Here is a 21,204-nt window from a genome sequence, read left to right on the forward strand (position 1 = left end):
CAAATATCACCGGCAGAGAGCAGAGCGGCTTACGAATTGCAAAAACAGACTGCAAACTTGGCTGCAAACAGCTGATCCTACTGTCATTTGGGTGTGTGTAGGTGTTGAAATTCATCATAGCCGTTCTGTCCAGTGCTATCGGCTTACAACTTATTACTGAAATAGTGTTTAAACGAGAAAAGTCTCGATTTCCATTATGGATTATAGTCCTGCACGAGTAGAAACTGCTGAAAATGTTGCCACCTTTTCTACTTCTCGGAAGAACAGTGTCAAGAATACTACTTTTCCAGGTTGGTTTGGCAAGTCCTATATTTATTGAAGCATCTGGAATTATTCTTTTTACCTTATATAGAAACTCGACCGATGACTTGTTCAACACGGACACAGGGGGATGGAATGGAATTTGTAACGGATGATAAAATAGAAAAAAAACAAATCAAAGTCCGATTAGGCGATACGCTGATCTATCACCCCATGAATCTAAAGCAAACAAATTCTACGCCCCCAGTTACACCCGTTGGTATGATAGTGAACCTTACTCCTAAGAGTGTTTCCCAAAGTAAAAAAGAGAAACAGATTTTAAGTTCACTGAAATCAAAGGAACCTAAATTTGTACCATACGAACCCTATAAGGCTGCTGTCAACCCGATCATTCCTTATGAAAAAAAGACTAAGAGGGCATCGAAGAATAACTTGGACATTAATGTCATGGTCTCTCAAATGGCTATGTTGAAGGCAAGCGAAACAGAGAAGAAAAACCAGGTTTATGTCAACAATAAGGATTACAGTCAAGAAATTGTCACAGATCCTGCAGAGATAGTTAGGAAGTCTTATGAAACTGAAATCCAAAAGCTCAAAGAGGAAAATGCTCAACTTGAAAGTCAGCTAAAATTTCAAGCACAGGTGAATGGAGAGCTAAAAAATCTATTAGTTGCCGCTGTAGGAGAAGACTTGGAAACAAAGGTTCATTTGTTAACCGAGGACAAACTACAACTTGCTCGTGCTCTGCTCAGCTCTGCGCAAAATTTGAACACCCATCAGGAGCAAACGGAATGGCTGGCGGGACAGTGTGAGGTTTGGAGAAGCAAGTTTTTAGCTAGCAGGTATTTATGACGGTTGCATAAGAAGTGATATGGGTCTCGTGTATGAATTCTTACTCAAAATACAGCTTGATGGTGGAAGAACTAGCCCGGTGGAAAGCTGCCCTCTGTCAGAGAACCACAGACCTCCAGGAGACAATAAAACGACTATTGGAAGAGCGTAGTAAAGTAAGAGAGACTTCTCTTAGGACGTACAGGTATCTTTCAATTGCTCAGAACTTCTATGAATAAAACAAATTTGAACAATAGATAGACACAAGTGAAAATTTCTTATGCAATAATATGCAACTCGTAATTAGGACACTAAGTATACTTCGGGAAAACTTCGACCCAGTTGGAACTGTATCTAATCGAAGACATGAGTTGCCTAGTACAAATATTATAGACTTGGCTGAAGGATCATGTCAGCTTACAGAGATTCTCAAAGTTCAGCTACTTGCTGGCATGGATAAAATCAATTTGAGGAAGGAAATGAATATTGTTGGCTTGGAGATGAAAACTATTGCAGAAAGAAACGCTGAGCAGGTAAATCATACAATATTTCATGTATTTCACCAGATGATATGAAGATCGGTCATCAGTTCAATCAAATGGTTTCAGTTACTAATGAATCCGAATCTATTGCTATCTGGGAGACAAGATGCTGCGTGTAGTGCTGTCATGGGTGCAGCAGTGGCAGTTGGAGGTCAACTTTTTCTCCCGTCGAGGTCCTCTTGTCCCAACATATCCTGCTGCCCACACTGCAGTGGTGAGATTAAACAGATCTGAGGTGAATTAAATACAGAGGATATTGCCAATGCTGTATTACTAATGATTGACATATTACAGACTAAAAACTGCTAAAATTATTGATACACACAAATCAAGTGCTTCCAGATTATACAAAGATACTATTTCTAGAGAATCATATGACTCAGAATCAAATATGTTGCTCGTTAAAAAAATACTATTCAGTTTATTAATAACATTGATAATTTGTCGCCAAGAGCTGAATAGACTAGCATTGGTAGCTTCTGAAGCTATACTCATTATCCAAAACCCAAGGACACGTGTACGGTGACTCTAGGATTGAAAGCACCTCTTTTTTCATAGTTTTTTTATTTTTCTTGAGCCGTATCATGCTCATCACAAACATAATTAATGATGCAACAGCTACTGGTTATGTACGCTTCGAGCTCATTTATATTCCATTCCATTAACCTACACGCACAGAGATATATTTTTTAAGTTTAATAATTTCTTCACGTAGAAATATAGTATTATGATGGTTCATATTAACTAGAAGCTTGTTTCAAATATACTATTTTTGGCTGCTGATACTGGTGTTTCCAAGACCGCTAGACTGTGTTGTGATGATAATGATTTGCGGTCTGCAACCTCATTGACCTGAAATATGATCAACTTTTGTTCATACTGTCATGAAGTTGCAATTTCTTACATAAAAAAAACTAATTGAAACTTACCCTGCCATGATTGAGAACTAGTGTCCTTTGGCAATAGCGGATCTTCTGAGTAGAGAGTACAATGACAGTATATTTCGAGAAGACGTCTCGTAAAACTATTTCTATGATTTTTTCTATGTCCAAACCCAAGTCTGTCATGGAGTCTTCAATGATAATTATCTGCAACCATCATTCATGAAAAGTTGAAACTTAACGGTACACTATCCCATGGAAATGAAACTTTGAAACCTGACGAGAATAATTCTCTCAATTAACCGATGCCTTGTGGAATACCCACCTTAACAGATTTTCGAAGTATCACTCGTGCAAGATACATCAGTTTGCGTTCACCTGTTGTGAAGCAGTTGCTGGCATCAGTTTCCAACTTATTGGCCAGTTTTGATACCTTTTCCCAAAGAAAAACTGTTTGAAGCGCTTGCATCAGCTCTTTCTCAGGTAATTCATTCGTTGGATCTAAATTATATCTGGAATAAATATTTCTTGGTTGAATTCCTTTGCCTAGGACAGTGGTCGTTGGTACTCATTGTGACTTACTTGATACTTCCATTGAAGAGCGGTGCATCGCCAGGTATAAAGGTGATACACTGCCTGACTCTATCTATTGGTACTTGACAAATATCTGTGTTTCCTATGTAAATCTTTCCTGAAGTAATCTCAATCAATTTGTACAATGCGGACACTATTGACATTCTAGTTTTAGCGTGTGAGCCAATCAGAGCTGCAACAAATCGCATGTGATAAACTATTTAATTGTGAAAAATACGTAAGCGGTACTCTGGAGCAATAAAACTCCGTTGAAGCCGTCTAAATATTCGGTTTTTGACACAAACCAATCGTTTCCCCAGATTTAATTTGAAAATTTATTGGTTCTAGATCAGGATCAGAATCCGGGGTTACGCTCAGGGTAACATTGTCAAATTTAATGCTACCGTCTATCGGCCAACTTGCAGGCAGGCTACCATTTTCTGGCATTTCTCTGGCAATATTCTAAAAATATTAGAACAATTCGATCACACTCTCAAATACAGGACTCGATATTGATATGGTACAAAAAATAATTGCAATACGTAGTAATACCCACTTTCATATAAAAATCTAATCCAGTGATAGCCATAAAACTAGTATAAGCGCTTGCACTTGCTCCAGTTACATTGACCGTACTGGTAATCAGTTGTAATGTGCAGATTGCAGCCAAAACCATAAACTCAAAATGATCACGGAGATTAGTCAATAGGACGCACATTAAAATGACCACCCCTAAAGTAAGTGCTGTAAATTTGAATAAATCTTGTCAGTACAATTGATTTGCAAAGTTTCATTATCAATGACTATTAATCGCATGTTAAATCTGAAACTAGTTGATTGCTCATTACCGGCTATCAATTTGATTCTGTACTCGAGCCACAATTTAATTGAATGCAACATAAAATTGTATGTAGAATTATAATCGCAGTACCTGTAAAACCTGCAACGCAACAAAAATCGAGTTGAGAATTCAATTGTTTTGAGAGAATTGTGTGATGAAAATACATACTTACTTCTTTTTGAAATCTTTCTCTTTATGGTATGCTTGAATAGTTGTGCGTCCGTCAATAGTATTCAAAGCATGATTATACATTGGTACAACAGAATTCACTTTGGTTTCGTACAACGTCGTTACTGCTCCGCTGTGAACGCAAAAGTTTGTTGGGCACTAATTTTGCAATAAAATATTTTCAATGCATCTTATTAATCAATATTGCTTGTGAGATGAACAAAAAATTATTTCCATCAACATACCGAACGTAAGTGCTGTACAAAATAGAAGCAGTAACGAACAGTGCAATAGGTATGAGTAGCCAAGGTGAGATTAGTCCAAGTACGACTGTACTAAATGCACTTATCCCAATGTGCGTCAGAATAGTTATTATAGCTCGTGGTAGCACAGAGTCAACTGAAAAACAATAGCAAGAATGTGCTAGATAGGAATTCATTTCAATGTGAATAGATGCGTACCTTCGTACAAGTTGAGACTACATGTATTGAGAAGAACAGATATTGGTGTCATTGTGAAAAGGGACAATCGGGCAGTGTAGAGACCATTGATCCACTGGTCATGTAACTGCATTGCAGCTTTGTACACAGCCTGTGTAAAAATTACCCATTATATTGGAAGTTTCATTTGATAATCATTAAATTCCGAAAAATAAAAATGAATCACCACTTACTTTAGTGTATAGCAGCATCAGGATTAATCCAAAGATTATGATGGTACCGACCATTGTTGCAAATACAATCATAACGTGAGTGAGATTGGCTAAAGTTCTCTGAAAGAAAATGAAAATTAGCTTTGGACATACGCTACGTGTTCTTTCCTAAATCATCATCATCATAATCATTATCATCTTGATCGTTATCTCTATAGTTGACAGTATTTTCACCTGCGCTATATATGTGAATATTAAAGGTGTGATTGCAATGAAGAAGGCACATAACATAGCAACTATACATATTGCAATCGTCATACACCAGCCCCCTGCATGTCTCACATATATTCCGTATTCTACAACTGGCTTACTCGCATTTGTAGCAAACTTGACCGGAAATTCAGAATAAATCTCGTGTTTTAATGGAGCAAGATCCTCCTCCTATAAAGATATGAAAGCATATGTTTCGCTATTGAGGTAGAATATATGACGTGAGATACTCGAATCTTAATATGACCGAATTACCGATCGTACTTACGACGTCATCTAATACACTATCCAAAGATGCATTCGTGCTTGAACTACTCAAGACTCCTCTTGGTGTTGCTGTCATTGACAGTTGGACAGATGATTGACTTATTGGTTCACCATCCCTAGAATAAGCAGATTGATCCATGAATGTTTTTCTGTTAATATTGGTCTTTGCTTATATAAATAGGAATTATTTTTGCAATCTCTAATGTGTTATCTCACCTATAGTATTTTCGTTGGTATTTTTGCATGTAGGAACGAATCAGTCGAGTATATTCACTGTCCCATCGAATAAGATCTTCATGGGTTCCCTGCTCGACGATTCGGCCTTCTCGCATGACATAAATGATGTCGCATCTGTTCAAAAACTATCAACAATAATTTGATTAAAAATGCTACAGGGTATACTACCGCACTATACATTAGTTATCGGTAACTATGATCATGATATTGCACAGTAATTTTTGAAATACCTGTATTTTTTCAGACACCATGATGATAGTTTTTGTCCCCATTGCTGCTGAAAAGCATCTTTCAAAAATTTGGTTGCTTTCGTTCACATCTGAAAGATCAGCAAGAGGATTATCTAGCAGTTGAATGTCTCTTTGAGCATAAACCGCCCTTGCTAATGTGATCCTTTGCTTCTGTGCATCGGTCAAATTTATCTCTGTAAGGTCAGTGTCGTCCGAGGCTGGCAACAACGTCATATCCACATTTAACAAGCAAGAATGTATGGCCTTATAATACCTAAAAGCGTTAATAATTGTAAATTTCTCATTATTGTTCTGAATAAGTTATGGGGCCATGTACCTGTTTGAGTCAAAAGTTTCCCCAAAGAGTATATTTTCTTTGAGTGTTCCATTGATAAGCCATGGTGTTTCAGAAACATACGCACATGTGCCGTCCCTAGTTACGTGACCACTGACATGGTTTAAATGCCCCATCAGAGCTAGGAGAAGAGAACTCTTCCCAGAACCTGGTTGACCGCAAATTCCTATTAATTTTCCCTTTGAAATTGAATGGAGTTATTATAGAATCATTCTTTTAATGAAAAATACAGAAAATAGTTAATCTTGTTAGATTTCCTATAATAAATTCATATATTACGCCTACTTTTGGTGCATAAAAGTTTATATCAGTCAATGTATCTGTGATCGCTGATACATTGAAACGGACCGGAACACCATCGTTATTCTCCAGGTAAAACCTATAAAATATTCAATGGGCCAGAGTTGCAAAAGGATTAAAAAGTTAGAGTTTCAGAGTCTTCAAGCTTACTGAGAATTTCGTTTTACTGGAGCATCTTGAACATGTTTATCTTGTATCCATTTGAAATTTCCTCTATTTATCGTCATTGCCAAGTTCCTATCTATTGGTTTGTCGGGGTATCTATCTGCTTCTTTCAGTGTCAAAACAGCCTGTAGGAGAAATAATCATTTGTCAGTAGGCTGCACAGTCCCATTCTATATCGCTCATGCAAATTAGCTTACCTTTAGTTTATTGAGAGATGTGATGCCTCTAGATATACTACTCATAGCTAGCCAACTGCTTCGAACACATTGCTTCAAGTTGATCAACAAGATTACTAATATTACCATATACTGAAAATCAATACATAGATTTGCAATATTGAACCCTTGCAGTACCGTACTATGAACTATAAAATCACTATACACATGTGATTGATTTGTGATTGATTGTTTAATAAAAATGAAATATTACGTCTGCTGATTCAACATATTTGAAAGTAAGCAGAGCAGCCAAAGTGGTGGTGCACACGGTTATTACAGGGATGAAATGCACCATGCATAAACTCCAGCCCTCGCTCAGACCTCCAAGACGCATCTCAACTAACTCTTTTTTCCGTGTTTCTAAATTATAAAGAAAATTAAAATCTTGTTATTATATACCTGTGATATTGTAAGGAAGGATTTGATATGAGCAAACCTTCTATTCTATTTTTGAAACAGCTATCCCATAAAGTGAGTTTGGCAAGATATACATTCCTCACAAATTCTTCCACCAAGGACATCCTTGCCAACGAATAATCCATTGCTTTGGTTGCAAAGATAGATGTCAAATACGCTGTGAGAATCTGCCAAAGTAATAAATCATCATAAGAGATTTATTACAATGTGAGTGATTTGATTTAACAGGAATATAAGCGTAGTGAGTAATTGGAAATAAGTACCAAACATAAATAAAATAGGAGCAATACAACGACACCAATGAGGGCCCAATGACCCATGAAATGCCACACCATAAGTGAACTCAATATCAATATAACCGGTCCGGTGAAAATTAATGGACCATTTGTGATCAGGTCATACAAAGTATCACTGTCTGGCACAAAGTACGTTATCGTCTGAAACCGAATAAAAATATACATACCTTTAATGTATTATTGGCAAATAATGGAAAGTTCAAAGGGTATTGCATAAAGTATATTCAATACATTTACCTGATAGGCAGATGCACGGTATCTCACGGAAGAGTGGATGAGCTTTTTATACACCAGAGCTAAACAAGCGGATCTTAGACGACTTGCTGTTCTACAAAAACATAAAGATGTCATAAGTCGCACTCTCCAGGGTAACAGACTCTGTGTTCTCGGGGTACATCGTTATTGTAAGATGTACCATAAGTACAATATCCAGCGGAATAGAAAATATGAAATTCTGTTAAGAGGTTTGGCAAAATTATTCGTTGTATACATCATTTATTGCCCATAAAAAACCCACCTGAGATTCATGGTAGCACTCCATGCAATTAGGAAGTATGATATGATTTCAGCGATAATAAGTATAACAGTGTTGCTGAAGATGATAGCTTCGTCTATCATTACCAGGTGTTTAATCGCATTGGGCAAATTATGAACAAGCTTTCCACCAACTGAGACTCTCAATGTTTTACTTAGCGTCTTGTTTACAAAATTATCAGCTAATGAAGACTGATTTCCAGTAGGTGGAAAAGTAACATTGGGAAGACTAGTCGTACCATTGAATGTACTGTTGTAAACTTCATTTCTATCTTCTGTTGCAGATATTATTCCTTGCAGAAGGAAAATCTGAAATACATTTCTCAAAATATATCAAATGGCACTTTTCCCCCAGTAAATGAATGAAAAAAAAAACGGAATACTCACTGGACTCAACAGAGCAATCAATGTACCCATCATGTAGATAACAGATGCCATATAAACTCTTGTTCGCACAAACTTCCAAGCTATGTGTGGTACCGATGCACCAGCTTGACCGCGTTCCACTACATGAGCATGCCACAACCCATCTAATCTATAAAAAAATAATGAAAGAAATTTTTGTTATGCAAATTTCTTTCAACTCTTCATGATATCTAGTCTAGTCACTAGTTTCAGATACCTGTTTATGTAACTCACCTGGGACCATTTACTTGACACGCATCTTGTCCAGCAGCTGTAGGTAGCACCTTATGTCTCATCTCATTCTTCCACCCAGCGTATAAATATTCGTTTAGCCAACTTAATGAGACACTTGAGAATAATCCAATCTTGTCTAGGGGTAATTCTGTACCTGGAGTTCTACGCAAAAAGTTACATGTAGTGTCAGAAGTTCTAAAACAAATTATAAAATATGATCTATCATAGATGTACCTTCTAAATCTAATAGGTACCAGATTTGTGAGTGCAGTGGCATATCGAGATAGTCGATTATGAGGTACATATGTGGAGCTGAACTTGGAGCCAGGATCACTTCTTGGAAGAGGTCTAGAAAGGCTGACAGTGTCCAAACTGTAAATTTCAGGTCTTCAAATTACAGTGATAATATTTTTTAAAGATTCCACAGAATTGTTTCAAAATAGATTGATATATCTACAGGTAAAATAATCACGAGGAAGCTTTCCAGGCTATTTTACTTTGATTTAAATAACTAGTTACTAATCGAAACAGAGGCACTCATATACTTGCTGCCTTGACTGCTGTAGTTACGAATAAAAATGTAGGTGTAATTAATTTCATTAGTAGTATTAATAGAGAGATTACCTGGTTGTAATACTTTCTGCCCCATCGAGACGATTATAACTGTGGTCTGGAGAAGAAGACATTGTTGAAAAGACACTCAGTTCATTAAAGCGATAGTTCTTTGTCTACAATAATGCATTTTTCGAATCATCTCTCTGTTGTTGGGCAGAAGTGTATTCATGCAGCGCCTTATGCTTTTAGAGTTTGAAATTTTGGTGTGAGCCCATCTAAATTCATGAAATTAATAATTGTACGTTTTATTGCAAAGATCTTGAAAATGATACAATATTAAATTGATGTAAAGGCAATAAAATGCCAGCACAACATTATTCAGATACTCGAGTCGCATGATACAATCCCTCCAGATGTATATAGAGTTACAGAGAGGTATTGATAAGCCAATGGGTCCAGATATTCCTACAAACGAGTGTTGATATTCATCGATAGTAGGAATATATGACTTCAATGTATGAGACACGTTGCGTAAGGAATTTTAGTTCAGCCTAACGACTGAAGTGCATCCCTGCTGATAACGCATAAACAGTTGTCTTATATTTGATACTTATGATTCACTGTGGAACAGCCGACTCTTTTGCTGCTGTACAACTATTTGAAGTCTAATATATCACCAGTAACTACAGATGGAATGACCGGTCAAGTTCCTGCATTGTATTTAGTTTTAAATGAAGCCAGCTTAGCTGAACTGTTATATTATTCTGGCATTATGCAGGAGGAATGTAATATTGATATTTTGTAGATTGAGAAACGGGCATTATTTTTTACTCAATGAAAATTATCGCGGCAAAGCAAGAATATATATTTTTGTGCAAGGTTTTAATTCGACAATCGTCCTAGATAGATAATATAAGAAAAACACTTTAGTGTACGATTATTGGTCATCGAATAAGTCGTTGAATGATACAATATCAAAGTGCGTGGTAGGCAGTTTTAAACAAATATAAATACTTGAATGAAAACAAATCGTTACAACTTAGTTGAACCCTATATTTTAATTAAATAAAAAATTTTATCACCGATGTCACATTTGTTGTTATATCAGACAGGAGTTGATTGGATGAAGTGAATCATTCAAATTCGAATCCTACAAGTACAAATGAATCGAAATGTAACTTGCCTTGATAAATCTAAATATAAAAACTGACGTCTTTGGTCCGGGTGATTAATCCATTTGTTTTAATCACTGCAATGAACGTTACTTGCATATAAACGTTGTACCCGATTATTCCACTTTTATATAGTTTTGCACTGAACGCTGTATAAGTCTGGAGACAGTTCGGATTCTTTACTGTGGTGCAGAACGGTAATCCAACTCAAATTGGTTTTCAGTCTCTCCAAGTGGTATCTTATCAGCCGCTCCTGACAGATACCGTTTGGATATTGCTCTCCTATCAGATAAAAGATACTAGCTGTACTTATCAGAAATTTTGTGACATCGATTTCACCCGAAAAACTTCAAGTGAATCAGCTTGCCCAGGTATACACGTTATATCACAACAACACACCCCTAATCCCCCGTAAAATTTTGTACCCGCAAAAGAAAACTGTTATTGGGATGCTTCTTAGAATACATTACAGAATATTTTTGCTCGTCTACTCATCTAGCGCTTGGTTAGGCAAAATGAATAATTAGAACGAAACATCGTTTTTGAGATAATATGTATTTATTTTTAAGCTCTTCGTGAATACAATTACAAATAGTTACATTTACCCAAACGGCAATTTCTCGACAAAAATCAGCTCAGAAAATTACTTTTCTTTAGAAATATCGAAAGGCACCAGCAAGAAATCACTATGATTGTATGTTAGAATTTAATTCACTAAGAGTGAATCCTGTAAATAATTATGTTATTGGAGGCCAAAATTTTATAAGTAATAATGGCGCTCATGTAGGTATGTTATGATTGTTGTATAAGAGTATAAAATATTTTCACTTTATATTATGGGTACGTGCAAAGGCACCAAGATCTAATAATATTTGATAATGGAAGCAGTGTGACTAAGGCAAGAAATGTCTTATTGCCAATTATTTGTTAGCCCAATATATCAAAAACTTTCAACTTTAAATGAATAAAGATTAATTCAATAGTATATGCGATAAACATCGTTCATATTATAATCATATACCGATAAGGAATATAAAATTTTACTTTGGTTATTTCATAAAACTGTACCGACGCTAAGTTTATCAACATCCAATTTTTCAGGCGTGGCATAATGATGATAAAATTATTAATAAATATTTTAAACTTACTTCATTAAAGACATAGAAGCGGGATAAGCGCTTTGACTCTGATTTAGGCAGGAATCTTTTTTGGATTGAGATCGTGCATACGACGCATGCGCCTTCTCAATTCTTGAGGAAATTTCTCATAACATTTCTTGCAAGCTGGTTTGAGATCAAATTCAAAGAATTTGGTCTTCTGGTTCATCTTCTGATCACAAAATGCGCAAGCAAAGTGATGGACACACCACGCCTTGTTTAGCGCTGTGAATACTGCGAGAACAAATTCATGGGGGTTACCATCAAACGCTGAGTATGAGAACTTGAGGATTGGTTTGTGGGAATTATTTGATTATCAAACTTGAAAGATAGGTACTACATATGAGAAAGAGCTTACCATCTCCTGCGATAACTTGATTGCACACAAAACATAGATTTCCGAAGAGTTGATGGTAGTGAGTCTCGCAATAAGCCAAGCCCTTCTTCTCATAATGACGATGACCCAAAAATGGCTTTTCACATTTGGCACAAACAAAGTGCTCCACATGCCAATGTTTGCCTAGAGCAGTTACAACGCGCTCCTCTATCGGCCGACGGCAAGCTCCGCAAATCGGGATTCCCATCTTGTCATGGCACCTCAGACAGTACAGTTCGTTCTAAATAACAAAAAATTAATGGCTATAATTTATCAATGAATATCACATCAAACCTGCATCAATCAAAGTGCCCTCATCCATACCATGTCATTAGCTGCAAATCCAGGCCTTGAACGCACTTCTCGGGCATCAGCATTTAATTCAACTCCACAAGCTGTACAGTTAAAATGATATGGGTGGTATACCTCGCCACGAAAACGGAGAGGTTTGTCGTCAATAACTCCGCTGGAAAAATATTTGTGACCAAGATTAGTATTATGTAGTAGCAGTGCCATGATACTTTGAATGATAATGTTGGTCCCAAAAAAAAAAAATTTCATACTGGCATTGATGACAAATATGCTTTCCAAGAGCACCGGCCTTGATTCGAGCATTACAAGTGTGGCATAAAGCTCTTCCTTGGCACTTCATGAAACCAGACTCCGCTAGCTCGCCACTACACTCCTCACAACGGAAGCAACCTGGATGCCAATTAGCGTTCATGGCTTTGATTACTCGGCCAATAACAAATTCACCTAGAATAGATTTATTTATTAATGAATAACTGCACGGCATATGTTGCAGTGAGTGTAAAAAAAATTACTTGCCACACTTTCCACAACAGGGAGCAAACAAAACGTGAAAATCATGCTCGCAGTATTTGCGACCTTCAAACTCGTAGAAAATTCCTTCGGGAAAAGGACGAAAGCACTGTGCACACCTATGAAACAATAAGTGAGTTTGATATATGTCATATGATCATATTCTAGCAAGAAAAATTATTCATCTTTAAAAATTGTCTCGTAGGACATCGCACTCACACAAAACATTGTGGGTGCCACAACTCTCCGCGAGAATTGACTATTTTCTCATGCGGTTCGAAGCCTTCGCGACAGCGGGAGCAAAACATGTGGTCCAACGACATCCCGGTGACTCTGTAACAATGTGATGAAGATGTAAAAAGCTTTGCTCTCATAAGCCAAACTGATGAGCAGAAAATTGAGGTGATGGATCTAGTCGGAAAATAGATTTGAATTTAATGGGTTAATTATTCTTCATGTACCCTGTTTTGTTGATGAGTTTTTTACTTGGGTTATTGATTTCAATATATGCATTTTCAAAATTCCTAGGTGGAAGTTTTGGAGGTTTGTCAAAGCCTGCCCATTCAACCAACTCTTCATAGTCGCATATGAAGATGGATTGTTCATTATCAGATTCATCGGTGCTTCTTGTTTCAAGCAAATTCTCTCGTGACAGTGCACGCCTGTGATATAATTCACTGTGATCCAATGACTGTAAAGATATAGATATAGGAAAAGGAACAGTGTTACTACTGCGAGCCATTTCAAAAGTCTGAGCTATCTCCTTGATAAACAAAATTATGATCCAGAAATCAAGAGTGATTGAAATTTTACTATATCAATACACGAATTTTTAGTGACTTTCCAAATAAATTAAATCCAATCTAATTTTTTCTATTCAACTGTATACCGGTTTGCTTATGTGCGCACTATGATATGTTATCTTATGGTAGTCTGTTTTCAGAATAGATAAACATCAAGGTAGATAAGAAAGTGTATGGATTGCTTGGTTTTAATGCAGGCGTCAATTTTCTAAACCACATTTACCCTTGTTCTACTCAATCTGCACACCAGACATTCACACCTAGCTATGATCAATTGCTGGGTAATTTTACTGGATGTAATGTTTGTGTAACGACAGCCGGTGCAGGTATGAGGTGATTTAGTATGGTAAGTTTAGTGCCCTTGTTTGCACCTTTTGCTATTCTTGACATGAATTTTCACATTCAGACTTCTAACATTCCTAACCTTGTCTTGATTGCGTGCACTAAATATTCACTAGTTTCAGGGTATTTTTCCAAGTTTTGCATCTATAGAGTGGATCGATATCTGACAAGTAATGATGGTCAGGGGATGGACAACACGAATCATTTAGTTGTTCGGTGAGAATAATCCTGGTAATACTTTAGTGATTTAGTAGTGACTATGGTAGTTAAACCAATGCTAAGAATATATGACATAGCACTGCTTACCCTGGCATAGTTTGTCTGTAGCGAGCTGATTTTAATATAAGCTGGGGTGGAATTGACGTATTTCACTTCGGTACTCTGACCAATCTATTCGTCCCTGGCTTGACGATTCACCACAAAATGTTTTAAACAATCTCTAATTCCTTATGACAAGTGTCCCACCCCGTCACCATGAGATCATAGCTAGACTATATTTAAGCCTTCAACACTGATTTCCAGATTTTCTTTGCCAGTATACCTATGCTGTGGTACAAAATGACATAATATTTTCGTCAGATATCGGAAAGTATATATATCATTGGGATTATGTATAAAAAGTGGCGTACGTCCTAGGTATAAAATTTGGGTTGCGAATATTCACTAACGTAATATATGGTAGAATAACAGTTCATGTTTATTTACCTCCAGTAACCAAAAATCGTAGCACAACGAACAGTTACTTGAATTATTACGAAAGTACGAATCCAACTTGGAAGTTCACGCCCAAATCATCTAAAATAATTTATTTCCATTCCACGACATTCGGCCAATGGGATGACAGTAGAATTGCTCTATCCTTTTTAAGATACATGTACCGAAGGGAGTGTATAAGTATTCATGTATGTATAGGTATCGACAGTGGGTCGCCCAAGGGCGGATGTTGGTCACTTTGTGGCTTGATGATTTCTTACAAGTTTTCCCTACTAATCGCCACCACAGCGTTCAAAGAATTAAAAATTACATGAGGTCAATGTGAGCGTTGTCATGTGAGTTACATTAGAGATCCTCACCAAATTGGAGAAAACGTCTCAGCACACGTTACTACAGATCAGCTTTTTTATCGACTTCACAATCTTACCTCATAGAGGACGTTTTCAACGGCAACGCTGATCGTGGGGTCTGAAGCTGTAGGGTGTCCTTAATTCATCCAATTGTCAAATGAAAGGTTAAAGTTACCATGGAAGTATAATATCACAGGATACCAAGGATATTCATCTTATTGCCAATCTTAATTTAAGGCTGTGATTATATCTCATTTGTAAAGCAGTTGACAGATTATAATAATTATTCGTTTGCTGGAACATGGTAATTTGTAATGACAACCTTATACTGTTTGTTTTTTCCCCTGGTTCATCCTGTGATTCAAGATCAGCACTATTTTTTTTCCAGTAAACAAGTAGAAATAAATCTATCGATATCTTCATCAGACACGACAACTGTCGCAGTGATGGAAATGCCATTAAAGAAAGTAGAGCTACAAGCAGATGTATACATGGTCTGTCTACAACATGCTCTCTCCACTGAGAATTTTGAAGTGATGGGTTTACTTATTGGGAATGTAAGATTCCCTTCAAAACCTGGATAATACCCCTCTAGTAACTAAGAAAGAATTCAATTACAGCCAACAATACTTCATAACATTTTACAGCTAGAGTCAGGGGTTGCTAATATATCAGCTGTTAAAATCCTGAGACGTTCAGACAAAAAAAAAGATCGTGTTGAAATATCTTCCGAACAAGTCCTGAAAGCAGCTGCTGAGGCAGAACGTTTGACGGTCAAGCTTAAGCGTCCTATGCGTGTGCTTGGCTGGTATCATTCTCATCCTCACATTACAGTATGGCCATCCCATGTTGGTGAGAACATTCTTCAAGTTTTCAAAGCAATGTTCAATTTGAATCATATTAATGTTGAATATTTTCTGTCACAGATGTTAGAACGCAAGCCACATACCAAACTATGGATCATGGATTTGTAGGTCTTATATTTTCTGTGTTTTCTGAAGGAAAAGACTCAAAAGTAGGATATTTGATTTGCTACGTTATAGTTGAGAACAACGAAAACCAGTCTGATCATCACTGGACTTATTTTTTGCAGGAACAAGAAGCGCTGGTGACTTGTTTTCAGTCCCATAATGGGGAAGCAACTGAAATACCATTGGAAATTCAATACACCCCTGTTTTGTCAGAGCACTGTTTAAAAGTGAGATTGATACATGTTTTCTGAACCATAATGTGACAGTAAAAGCTGTGTCTATTAATAAGTACTTATTTTGTTTACCTTTTCAGACAATGACAGAACTACCAAAAATATTGGTTCAGGAGGAAGAGGACAGTGCGGAAACCTGTAAGGACCACCCTGACCTGCTAGCAACGATTCATAATAACGCAGGTCTGTGCACAGTGAGATGGACTGAAACATGCACATCTGTACACAAATTTGATACTAATACAACCATGTAAATGATTTTCAGTTCACACAAAAGCTTTGGCACACATAACAGACATCATTACCAGACCTCTGCTCTCAACTTTTGAAAAAAGATTGGCTCTCAATAAAATGCGTATCATATATCTACAGCGGCAACTCGAGGAACTGCAAGAGATACACATAAAATCAATGAACGATTCTTGGTCTGAATAAACAACCACATTTTGTATCACCTTGATCACTCTAAAACCACTATATTTAAAGATTAGTTTTTTAGAAATATCAACTTGTGATATCAGCATATATAAAATACTTAATCAATTACCAACAAGATGACAGTTATTACACCCATCTTACAATTCATTTCCGATGTGATTCCGAGATTTTTACTCCTATGCGAACTCTATAACATTGAGTGAATCGTAGGGCGCCATTTGGCCATTTTATCGCATTATGTCACATTATCATTTCGTATTTACGAAATTCCCGCGGTTGGAGTTGCGACCACGACCCCCATGCGCGCAGCCATAGGATCCAAATGCCGGCCCGATTACCCAGTGTTGTGACTGCAGCCTGCTGCAGATAGACTACAATCTTGAAGGTGTACCAGATTCGGCTCAGCCTTCTTGACGTTCGCCATCAATCAGTTAAAATCAATTGACAAATAATGAAGTACATTTTAGTAACTGGTGGTGTAATTAGTGGCGTGGGTAAAGGTGTAATCGCTAGTTCGTTCGGAACTATTCTAAAGAACTGTGGGATTCATGTAACATCTATCAAGATAGATCCATACATAAATATAGATGCAGGGACATTTTCGCCATATGAACACGGTGAGTAGCTAATTGATATATCTTCCCAGGTTTGTTATGCGCTTTTGGAGACTTAGATATTATTGTTACTTCACATTTTTGCACATAAACGTTTAACGTTGGAACCTCGTTTTGTCCCATCCTCGACCATGTGGCGGGCGAAGCCATTTTGTGTAATGTGCGCGCCGTTTTAACATTTGTTTATCACGTGACCAACTTCGAGCAATCGAGCTTAATCGATATTCTCCTTTGATTTGATTTGAAAAATGAATTTTTTTTTTCACTGATGATTTAGGAACAAATACTAACATAAATACTAATTATAAAATTATATCCAATGATATCAAAAAACTCATGGTATTAAATCAATTTCACATTTTTTTTTTCAGGTGAGGTGTATGTTCTTGATGATGGAGGTGAGGTAGATCTAGATCTTGGAAACTATGAACGATTTTTAGACATTACACTTCACAAAGATAACAATATAACGACTGGTAAAATTTATCAGTCAGTTATTACTAGAGAACGACGTGGTGATTACTTGGGTAAAACTGTTCAAGGTGTGTGAACTCTTCTGGTCATTATTCATTAGTTTTTAGCAGATTAATAAATATTTGACACCTTATTTTTAAACTCATTCTGTTCGTCTTGTTTCTAGTGGTTCCACATATTACTGACGCTATCCAAGAATGGGTAGAAAAGATGGCCAACCAATCTGTGACACAGGATGGCAATAAACCGGAGGTAACGTTTCATTAACTGTAGTATAACACCTATAGAAATTAGGAGTTCACAAATACTGATAATTATTTGATTATTGATTACAGGTCTGTATTGTCGAGCTCGGCGGAACTATTGGAGATATTGAGGGAATGCCTTTTGTTGAAGCCTTTAGACAATTCCAGTTTAGAGTTAAACGGGAAAATTTTTGTTGCGCTCATGTTTCTCTTGTCCCACAGGTATATTTATTTGATGATGCTTAGACACACTTAAACTAGCATTTTTTTATCTTAGGCAATAGTCTCACAATGTTAGGATTAATAATAGTATTACATCGCTTTTATTTCCAGCCCAGATCAACAGGTGAGCCTAAAACAAAACCCACACAATCTAGCGTCAGGGAATTACGTGGCCTCGGTCTCTCACCCGACTTAATTGTTTGTCGATCTGAGAAACCCATTGGGGATTCTGTGAAGGAAAAAATTTCCAACTTTTGTCACGTTGCCCCTGAACAGGCAAGAGCTATAACTTTGCACATTTTATCAGAAGTACCTGTATGGCGTCAGTCTTTCACAGTTAAGAATATTTCCGTTTATAGGTCATAACCATTCATGATCTCTCTTCAATTTATCGAGTGCCATTATTGATGGAGAGCCAGAAGATTATTGAATTTTTAAACGATAGACTCCAGTTAAATATTACTATGCCACGCCCTAGACATTTTATGCGAAAGTGGCGAGATCTGGCCGAGCGTATCGATCATCTCCGAAAAGAAGTCAACATTGCTTTAGTTGGCAAATATACGAAATTGGAAGATTCGTATGCATCAGTCACTAAAGCATTGCAACATTCCTCGACACAGGCTGGCTATAAACTGAATTTAACTGTGAGTTTTACAGATACAGAGCCATAACGTAATTAGTGCAAGCAATTTTGAATCAGATATATATTCTTGATTACACTATTTTAGTATATCGAAGCTGCCAGCTTGGAACCGACAACAAAGGTAGAAGATCCTGTGTCTTACCACGAAGCATGGCAAAAGTTATGCAGAAGCGAGTAAGATATCTCATATTGTAAAAAATTGGAGTCCATTTAATTAGCGTTTTCACTAACCCTAGACTGAATCATGAATAACATTTCACAGTGGGGTAATAGTACCTGGTGGATTTGGAAAGCGAGGAATTGAGGGAAAGATAGAAGCGTGTAAGTGGTGCAGAGAGAATGACAAACCTTTTCTTGGAATCTGCCTTGGGCTTCAAGCAGCTGTCATTGAGTTTGCTCGCAGTGTTTTGCATCTGGATGGAGCTAATAGCACTGAAATTGATCAGGACACGCCACATCCGTTAGTGATAGATATGCCGGAATACAATCAGGGCCAAATGGGTGGTACAATGAGACTTGGTAAAAGGCGCACAAGATTCACGCGAGCTAATTCGGTTATAAGTGAGTACATCTTTCAACCACAGCAAACTTGTATCGAATTTAAAAATAAAATGCATGTTAAATTTGTATCATTCCATAGAGCAATTATATGGCAACAAAGATGACATTGAAGAGAGGCATAGGCATAGATATGAAGTGAATCCTAAGTACGTTGCAGATCTTGAAGCTGCTGGATTGAAGTTTGTCGGTAAGCTAATAAAATGACATGTGCAGATATAAACGTAAATAAGATCACCGGAGAGTTTTTTTTTAGGATAGAAATATGATTTAGATAATTTAACATCATTGTGATTCTTGGTCCAGGTCACGATGAGAATAAAGAAAGAATGGAGATAATAGAATTAGAAGGCCATCGTTACTACGTTGGCACTCAATATCATCCAGAGTACCTATCGCGGCCTCTAAATCCATCACCTCCGTTCCTGGGATTGATATTGGCTAGTGTTGGCAAACTTCAAGCATATCTAGCTAGAGGATGTCGACTTTCTCCCCGGCAACTTAGTGATAACGATTCAGGTAGGGTTTCAATATTTGTTTAGCATAGAAAGATTGAGATATCTCTTATTTTTTAGTTACCGATATAGCGATACTTCGAAATTTTATCATCATAATAAATTTATTTCTGTTTGTGGGCGATAGATGAAGATGATCAACTCGTCGCTGAGTTACCACTACATCTAGCGGAGGGAGGCAGCGCCGCTAGCGCTAAGAGTTTGGAGGCTTAACTCGGGTGACCGTTATTTCATTAACTTGTTGAGATGACAATACATTTCATCGACGATATTTTAATTCCAGAAGTGATTACATTAGCAATTAAATAGCTGAGGTAGTCCACCCAAAACTTTTTCCGTTCGCATTTCTATGATCGCTGTTTGAAACTCATTACTATTCACTATATGTATGTCTTATAGTCACGAGTCAGGTCATGGTATAAAAATCTAGACGGTAACTGTGAATTTACAAGCATTGAAATATTACCTCCATACCACGCAAAGTTGGAATTCAATATTTGATTTGGACATTACTGGCTTATGTTCTCTACCAGATTTTATACTTTATCGCGTTACTTTATACGAACATTGTGATTTTGTTCATATCTTTTTAACTTTATGTATTAGCATTATCAAAAATATATATTTGTCATACTTTAATTTGTCAAGCTTCTGCAATGACGACATCCCTTACTTTAAATTACAGATCACATCATTTTTCAACTTACCTCAATACTCAAGTGTACATTTGAGTGAAGAGGTACCGTTTTATACACCTTCCTGTAAATTGTCTTGTGAAGCTTAAAATAAAATTTCAGCCTGCATCGAACCCTGATGGAGATTAAATTCCAGATCCAACATACTTATGGTTTTAAGAGATCTATGTTTTCTGCAGAAGCAATAACGCAGCCCAACTACTGGGGCATATAAAAGCAAAATAATTTGTAATTAAAACTATTCATTGAAACAGGTCATAACAATAGAGGAGAAACTATCCCGAGGGAACAACTGAGGCAGATGGTGGATATTTCTCATCAATTGTCTACAAGTGATCAACAGGAGGAAAAAGATCTTTAACTTCTCTGGAAGAATAAAGATATTTGGTATAATGCTTCAGCCTTCGAATTAACAGTTATACATATTTTATGTACAGCTGAGTTATGGTTATAAATTACAAATATACATTTTACATAACGTAGTATTATATCGAGTATACAAAGCCGTAGTTACTAGTACATCTACGTCTGTTAGACTGCGCGTTGTCAAGGCATAGTAAAATTACTGACGAGTATGTAATGATTAATAAAGATACAAAAATTGCACCTGCTAGTCATATCAAAC

The 21,204-nt window shown here is 36.8% G+C and overlaps 5 protein-coding genes across 19 annotated transcripts; 3 read left to right on the forward strand and 2 right to left on the reverse strand.

Annotated features, from left to right (window-relative positions):
- Positions 1–48: 48 nt before the first annotated feature.
- LOC105693433 (golgin-45) lies at positions 49–3,104 on the forward strand. Of its 6 annotated transcripts, none has more exons than XR_007276720.1 (6): positions 49–290; positions 353–1,103; positions 1,169–1,297; positions 1,400–1,625; positions 1,682–1,869; positions 2,694–3,104. XR_007276720.1 is itself a non-coding variant. In XM_048649032.1 (6 exons), exons 1-6 carry the CDS (start codon positions 197–199, stop codon positions 2,747–2,749), a joined length of 1,404 nt encoding a protein of 467 aa, XP_048504989.1. In that variant the 5' UTR covers positions 52–196; the 3' UTR covers positions 2,750–3,104. The 6 variants fall into 6 exon arrangements, 4 of the variants coding, with proteins under 4 accessions (XP_048504992.1, XP_048504989.1, XP_048504991.1 ...); XR_007276721.1 differs by having other exon boundaries at positions 1,682–1,848; XM_048649032.1 differs by having other exon boundaries at positions 52–290; positions 1,701–1,848.
- LOC105693429 (ATP-binding cassette sub-family C member 12-like) lies at positions 2,180–10,254 on the reverse strand. 5 transcript variants are annotated; one of them, XM_048649004.1, is made up of 29 exons: positions 9,302–10,254; positions 8,912–9,064; positions 8,678–8,839; positions 8,426–8,573; positions 8,022–8,347; positions 7,742–7,832; positions 7,472–7,645; positions 7,228–7,375; positions 7,003–7,151; positions 6,771–6,881; positions 6,559–6,698; positions 6,394–6,487; positions 6,091–6,287; positions 5,754–6,027; positions 5,503–5,648; positions 5,288–5,402; positions 4,984–5,190; positions 4,771–4,869; positions 4,559–4,688; positions 4,343–4,496; positions 4,102–4,230; positions 3,937–4,028; positions 3,645–3,832; positions 3,394–3,550; positions 3,098–3,281; positions 2,841–3,027; positions 2,564–2,722; positions 2,402–2,486; positions 2,180–2,300 (listed from the first exon to the last, which is right to left on the reverse strand). In XM_048649004.1, the coding sequence occupies exons 1-29, from the start codon at positions 9,361–9,363 to the stop codon at positions 2,296–2,298; spliced, it is 4,266 nt and encodes a 1,421-aa protein (XP_048504961.1). In that variant the 5' UTR covers positions 9,364–10,254; the 3' UTR covers positions 2,180–2,295. The 5 variants fall into 5 exon arrangements, with proteins under 5 accessions (XP_048504961.1, XP_048504962.1, XP_020712205.2 ...); XM_048649005.1 differs by having other exon boundaries at positions 2,180–2,486; positions 8,912–9,034; XM_020856546.2 differs by having other exon boundaries at positions 2,180–2,486.
- Positions 10,255–10,943: 689 nt separating this feature from the next.
- Positions 10,944–14,748, reverse strand: LOC105693434 (LIM and senescent cell antigen-like-containing domain protein 1). 3 transcript variants are annotated; one of them, XM_012413358.3, is made up of 7 exons: positions 14,610–14,748; positions 12,979–13,092; positions 12,766–12,878; positions 12,501–12,693; positions 12,262–12,403; positions 11,920–12,178; positions 10,944–11,795 (listed from the first exon to the last, which is right to left on the reverse strand). In XM_012413358.3, the coding sequence occupies exons 2-7, from the start codon at positions 13,080–13,082 to the stop codon at positions 11,596–11,598; spliced, it is 1,011 nt and encodes a 336-aa protein (XP_012268781.1). In that variant the 5' UTR covers positions 13,083–13,092; positions 14,610–14,748; the 3' UTR covers positions 10,944–11,595. The 3 variants fall into 3 exon arrangements, with proteins under 3 accessions (XP_012268781.1, XP_048505007.1, XP_012268779.2); XM_048649050.1 differs by lacking the exon at positions 14,610–14,748 and adding an exon at positions 14,211–14,351; XM_012413356.4 differs by lacking the exon at positions 14,610–14,748 and adding an exon at positions 13,221–13,435.
- LOC105693435 (lys-63-specific deubiquitinase BRCC36-like) lies at positions 12,751–16,722 on the forward strand. 4 transcript variants are annotated; one of them, XM_048649047.1, is made up of 11 exons: positions 12,751–12,892; positions 12,965–13,161; positions 13,288–13,556; positions 13,703–13,908; positions 14,021–14,120; positions 15,357–15,525; positions 15,616–15,820; positions 15,895–15,983; positions 16,062–16,166; positions 16,253–16,355; positions 16,438–16,722. In XM_048649047.1, the coding sequence occupies exons 5-11, from the start codon at positions 14,092–14,094 to the stop codon at positions 16,605–16,607; spliced, it is 870 nt and encodes a 289-aa protein (XP_048505004.1). In that variant the 5' UTR covers positions 12,751–12,892; positions 12,965–13,161; positions 13,288–13,556; positions 13,703–13,908; positions 14,021–14,091; the 3' UTR covers positions 16,608–16,722. The 4 variants fall into 4 exon arrangements, with proteins under 4 accessions (XP_048505004.1, XP_048505005.1, XP_048505003.1 ...); XM_048649048.1 differs by having other exon boundaries at positions 14,027–14,120; XM_048649046.1 differs by having other exon boundaries at positions 12,753–12,892; positions 13,703–14,120.
- Positions 16,723–16,947: 225 nt separating this feature from the next.
- On the forward strand, positions 16,948–20,692 carry LOC105693406 (CTP synthase). Its single transcript, XM_012413299.3, has 11 exons — positions 16,948–17,227; positions 17,596–17,766; positions 17,865–17,950; positions 18,034–18,165; positions 18,277–18,441; positions 18,525–18,812; positions 18,897–18,985; positions 19,074–19,372; positions 19,452–19,559; positions 19,676–19,888; positions 20,012–20,692. Exons 1-11 carry the CDS (start codon positions 17,062–17,064, stop codon positions 20,095–20,097), a joined length of 1,803 nt encoding a protein of 600 aa, XP_012268722.2. The 5' UTR covers positions 16,948–17,061; the 3' UTR covers positions 20,098–20,692.
- Positions 20,693–21,204: the final 512 nt, after the last annotated feature.

Source organism: Athalia rosae, chromosome 1 (assembly GCF_917208135.1).
Source record: "Athalia rosae chromosome 1, iyAthRosa1.1, whole genome shotgun sequence".
NCBI lineage: Eukaryota > Metazoa > Arthropoda > Insecta > Hymenoptera > Athaliidae > Athalia > Athalia rosae.

Coding starts and splice junctions, on each gene's coding strand:
- LOC105693433 (XM_048649032.1), top strand. CDS start 197: ATGGATTATAGTCCTGCACGAGTAGAAACTGCTGAAAATGTTGCCACC. Junction 1,104..1,168: donor AGCAAGTTTTTAGCTAGCAG/GTATTTATGACG, acceptor CTCAAAATACAG/CTTGATGGTGGAAGAACTAG. Junction 1,298..1,399: donor ACTTCTCTTAGGACGTACAG/GTATCTTTCAAT, acceptor ACTCGTAATTAG/GACACTAAGTATACTTCGGG.
- LOC105693429 (XM_020856546.2), bottom strand. CDS start 9,363: ATGTCTTCTTCTCCAGACCACAGTTATAATCGTCTCGATGGGGCAGAA. Junction 7,833..8,021: donor AGTGCTACCATGAATCTCAG/GTGGGTTTTTTA, acceptor ATGTTTTTGTAG/AACAGCAAGTCGTCTAAGAT. Junction 7,152..7,227: donor TTTCAAAAATAGAATAGAAG/GTTTGCTCATAT, acceptor TTTATAATTTAG/AAACACGGAAAAAAGAGTTA.
- LOC105693435 (XM_048649046.1), top strand. CDS start 13,906: ATGGTAAGTTTAGTGCCCTTGTTTGCACCTTTTGCTATTCTTGACATG. Junction 16,167..16,252: donor TGTCAGAGCACTGTTTAAAA/GTGAGATTGATA, acceptor TTACCTTTTCAG/ACAATGACAGAACTACCAAA. Junction 16,356..16,437: donor AACGATTCATAATAACGCAG/GTCTGTGCACAG, acceptor AATGATTTTCAG/TTCACACAAAAGCTTTGGCA.
- LOC105693434 (XM_048649050.1), bottom strand. Junction 12,879..12,978: donor TGGCACCCACAATGTTTTGT/GTGAGTGCGATG, acceptor ATTGTTTCATAG/GTGTGCACAGTGCTTTCGTC. Junction 11,796..11,919: donor TCAAGTTATCGCAGGAGATG/GTAAGCTCTTTC, acceptor TTGTTCTCGCAG/TATTCACAGCGCTAAACAAG.
- LOC105693406 (XM_012413299.3), top strand. CDS start 17,062: ATGAAGTACATTTTAGTAACTGGTGGTGTAATTAGTGGCGTGGGTAAA. Junction 18,813..18,896: donor GCTATAAACTGAATTTAACT/GTGAGTTTTACA, acceptor ACACTATTTTAG/TATATCGAAGCTGCCAGCTT. Junction 19,373..19,451: donor GCGAGCTAATTCGGTTATAA/GTGAGTACATCT, acceptor ATCATTCCATAG/AGCAATTATATGGCAACAAA.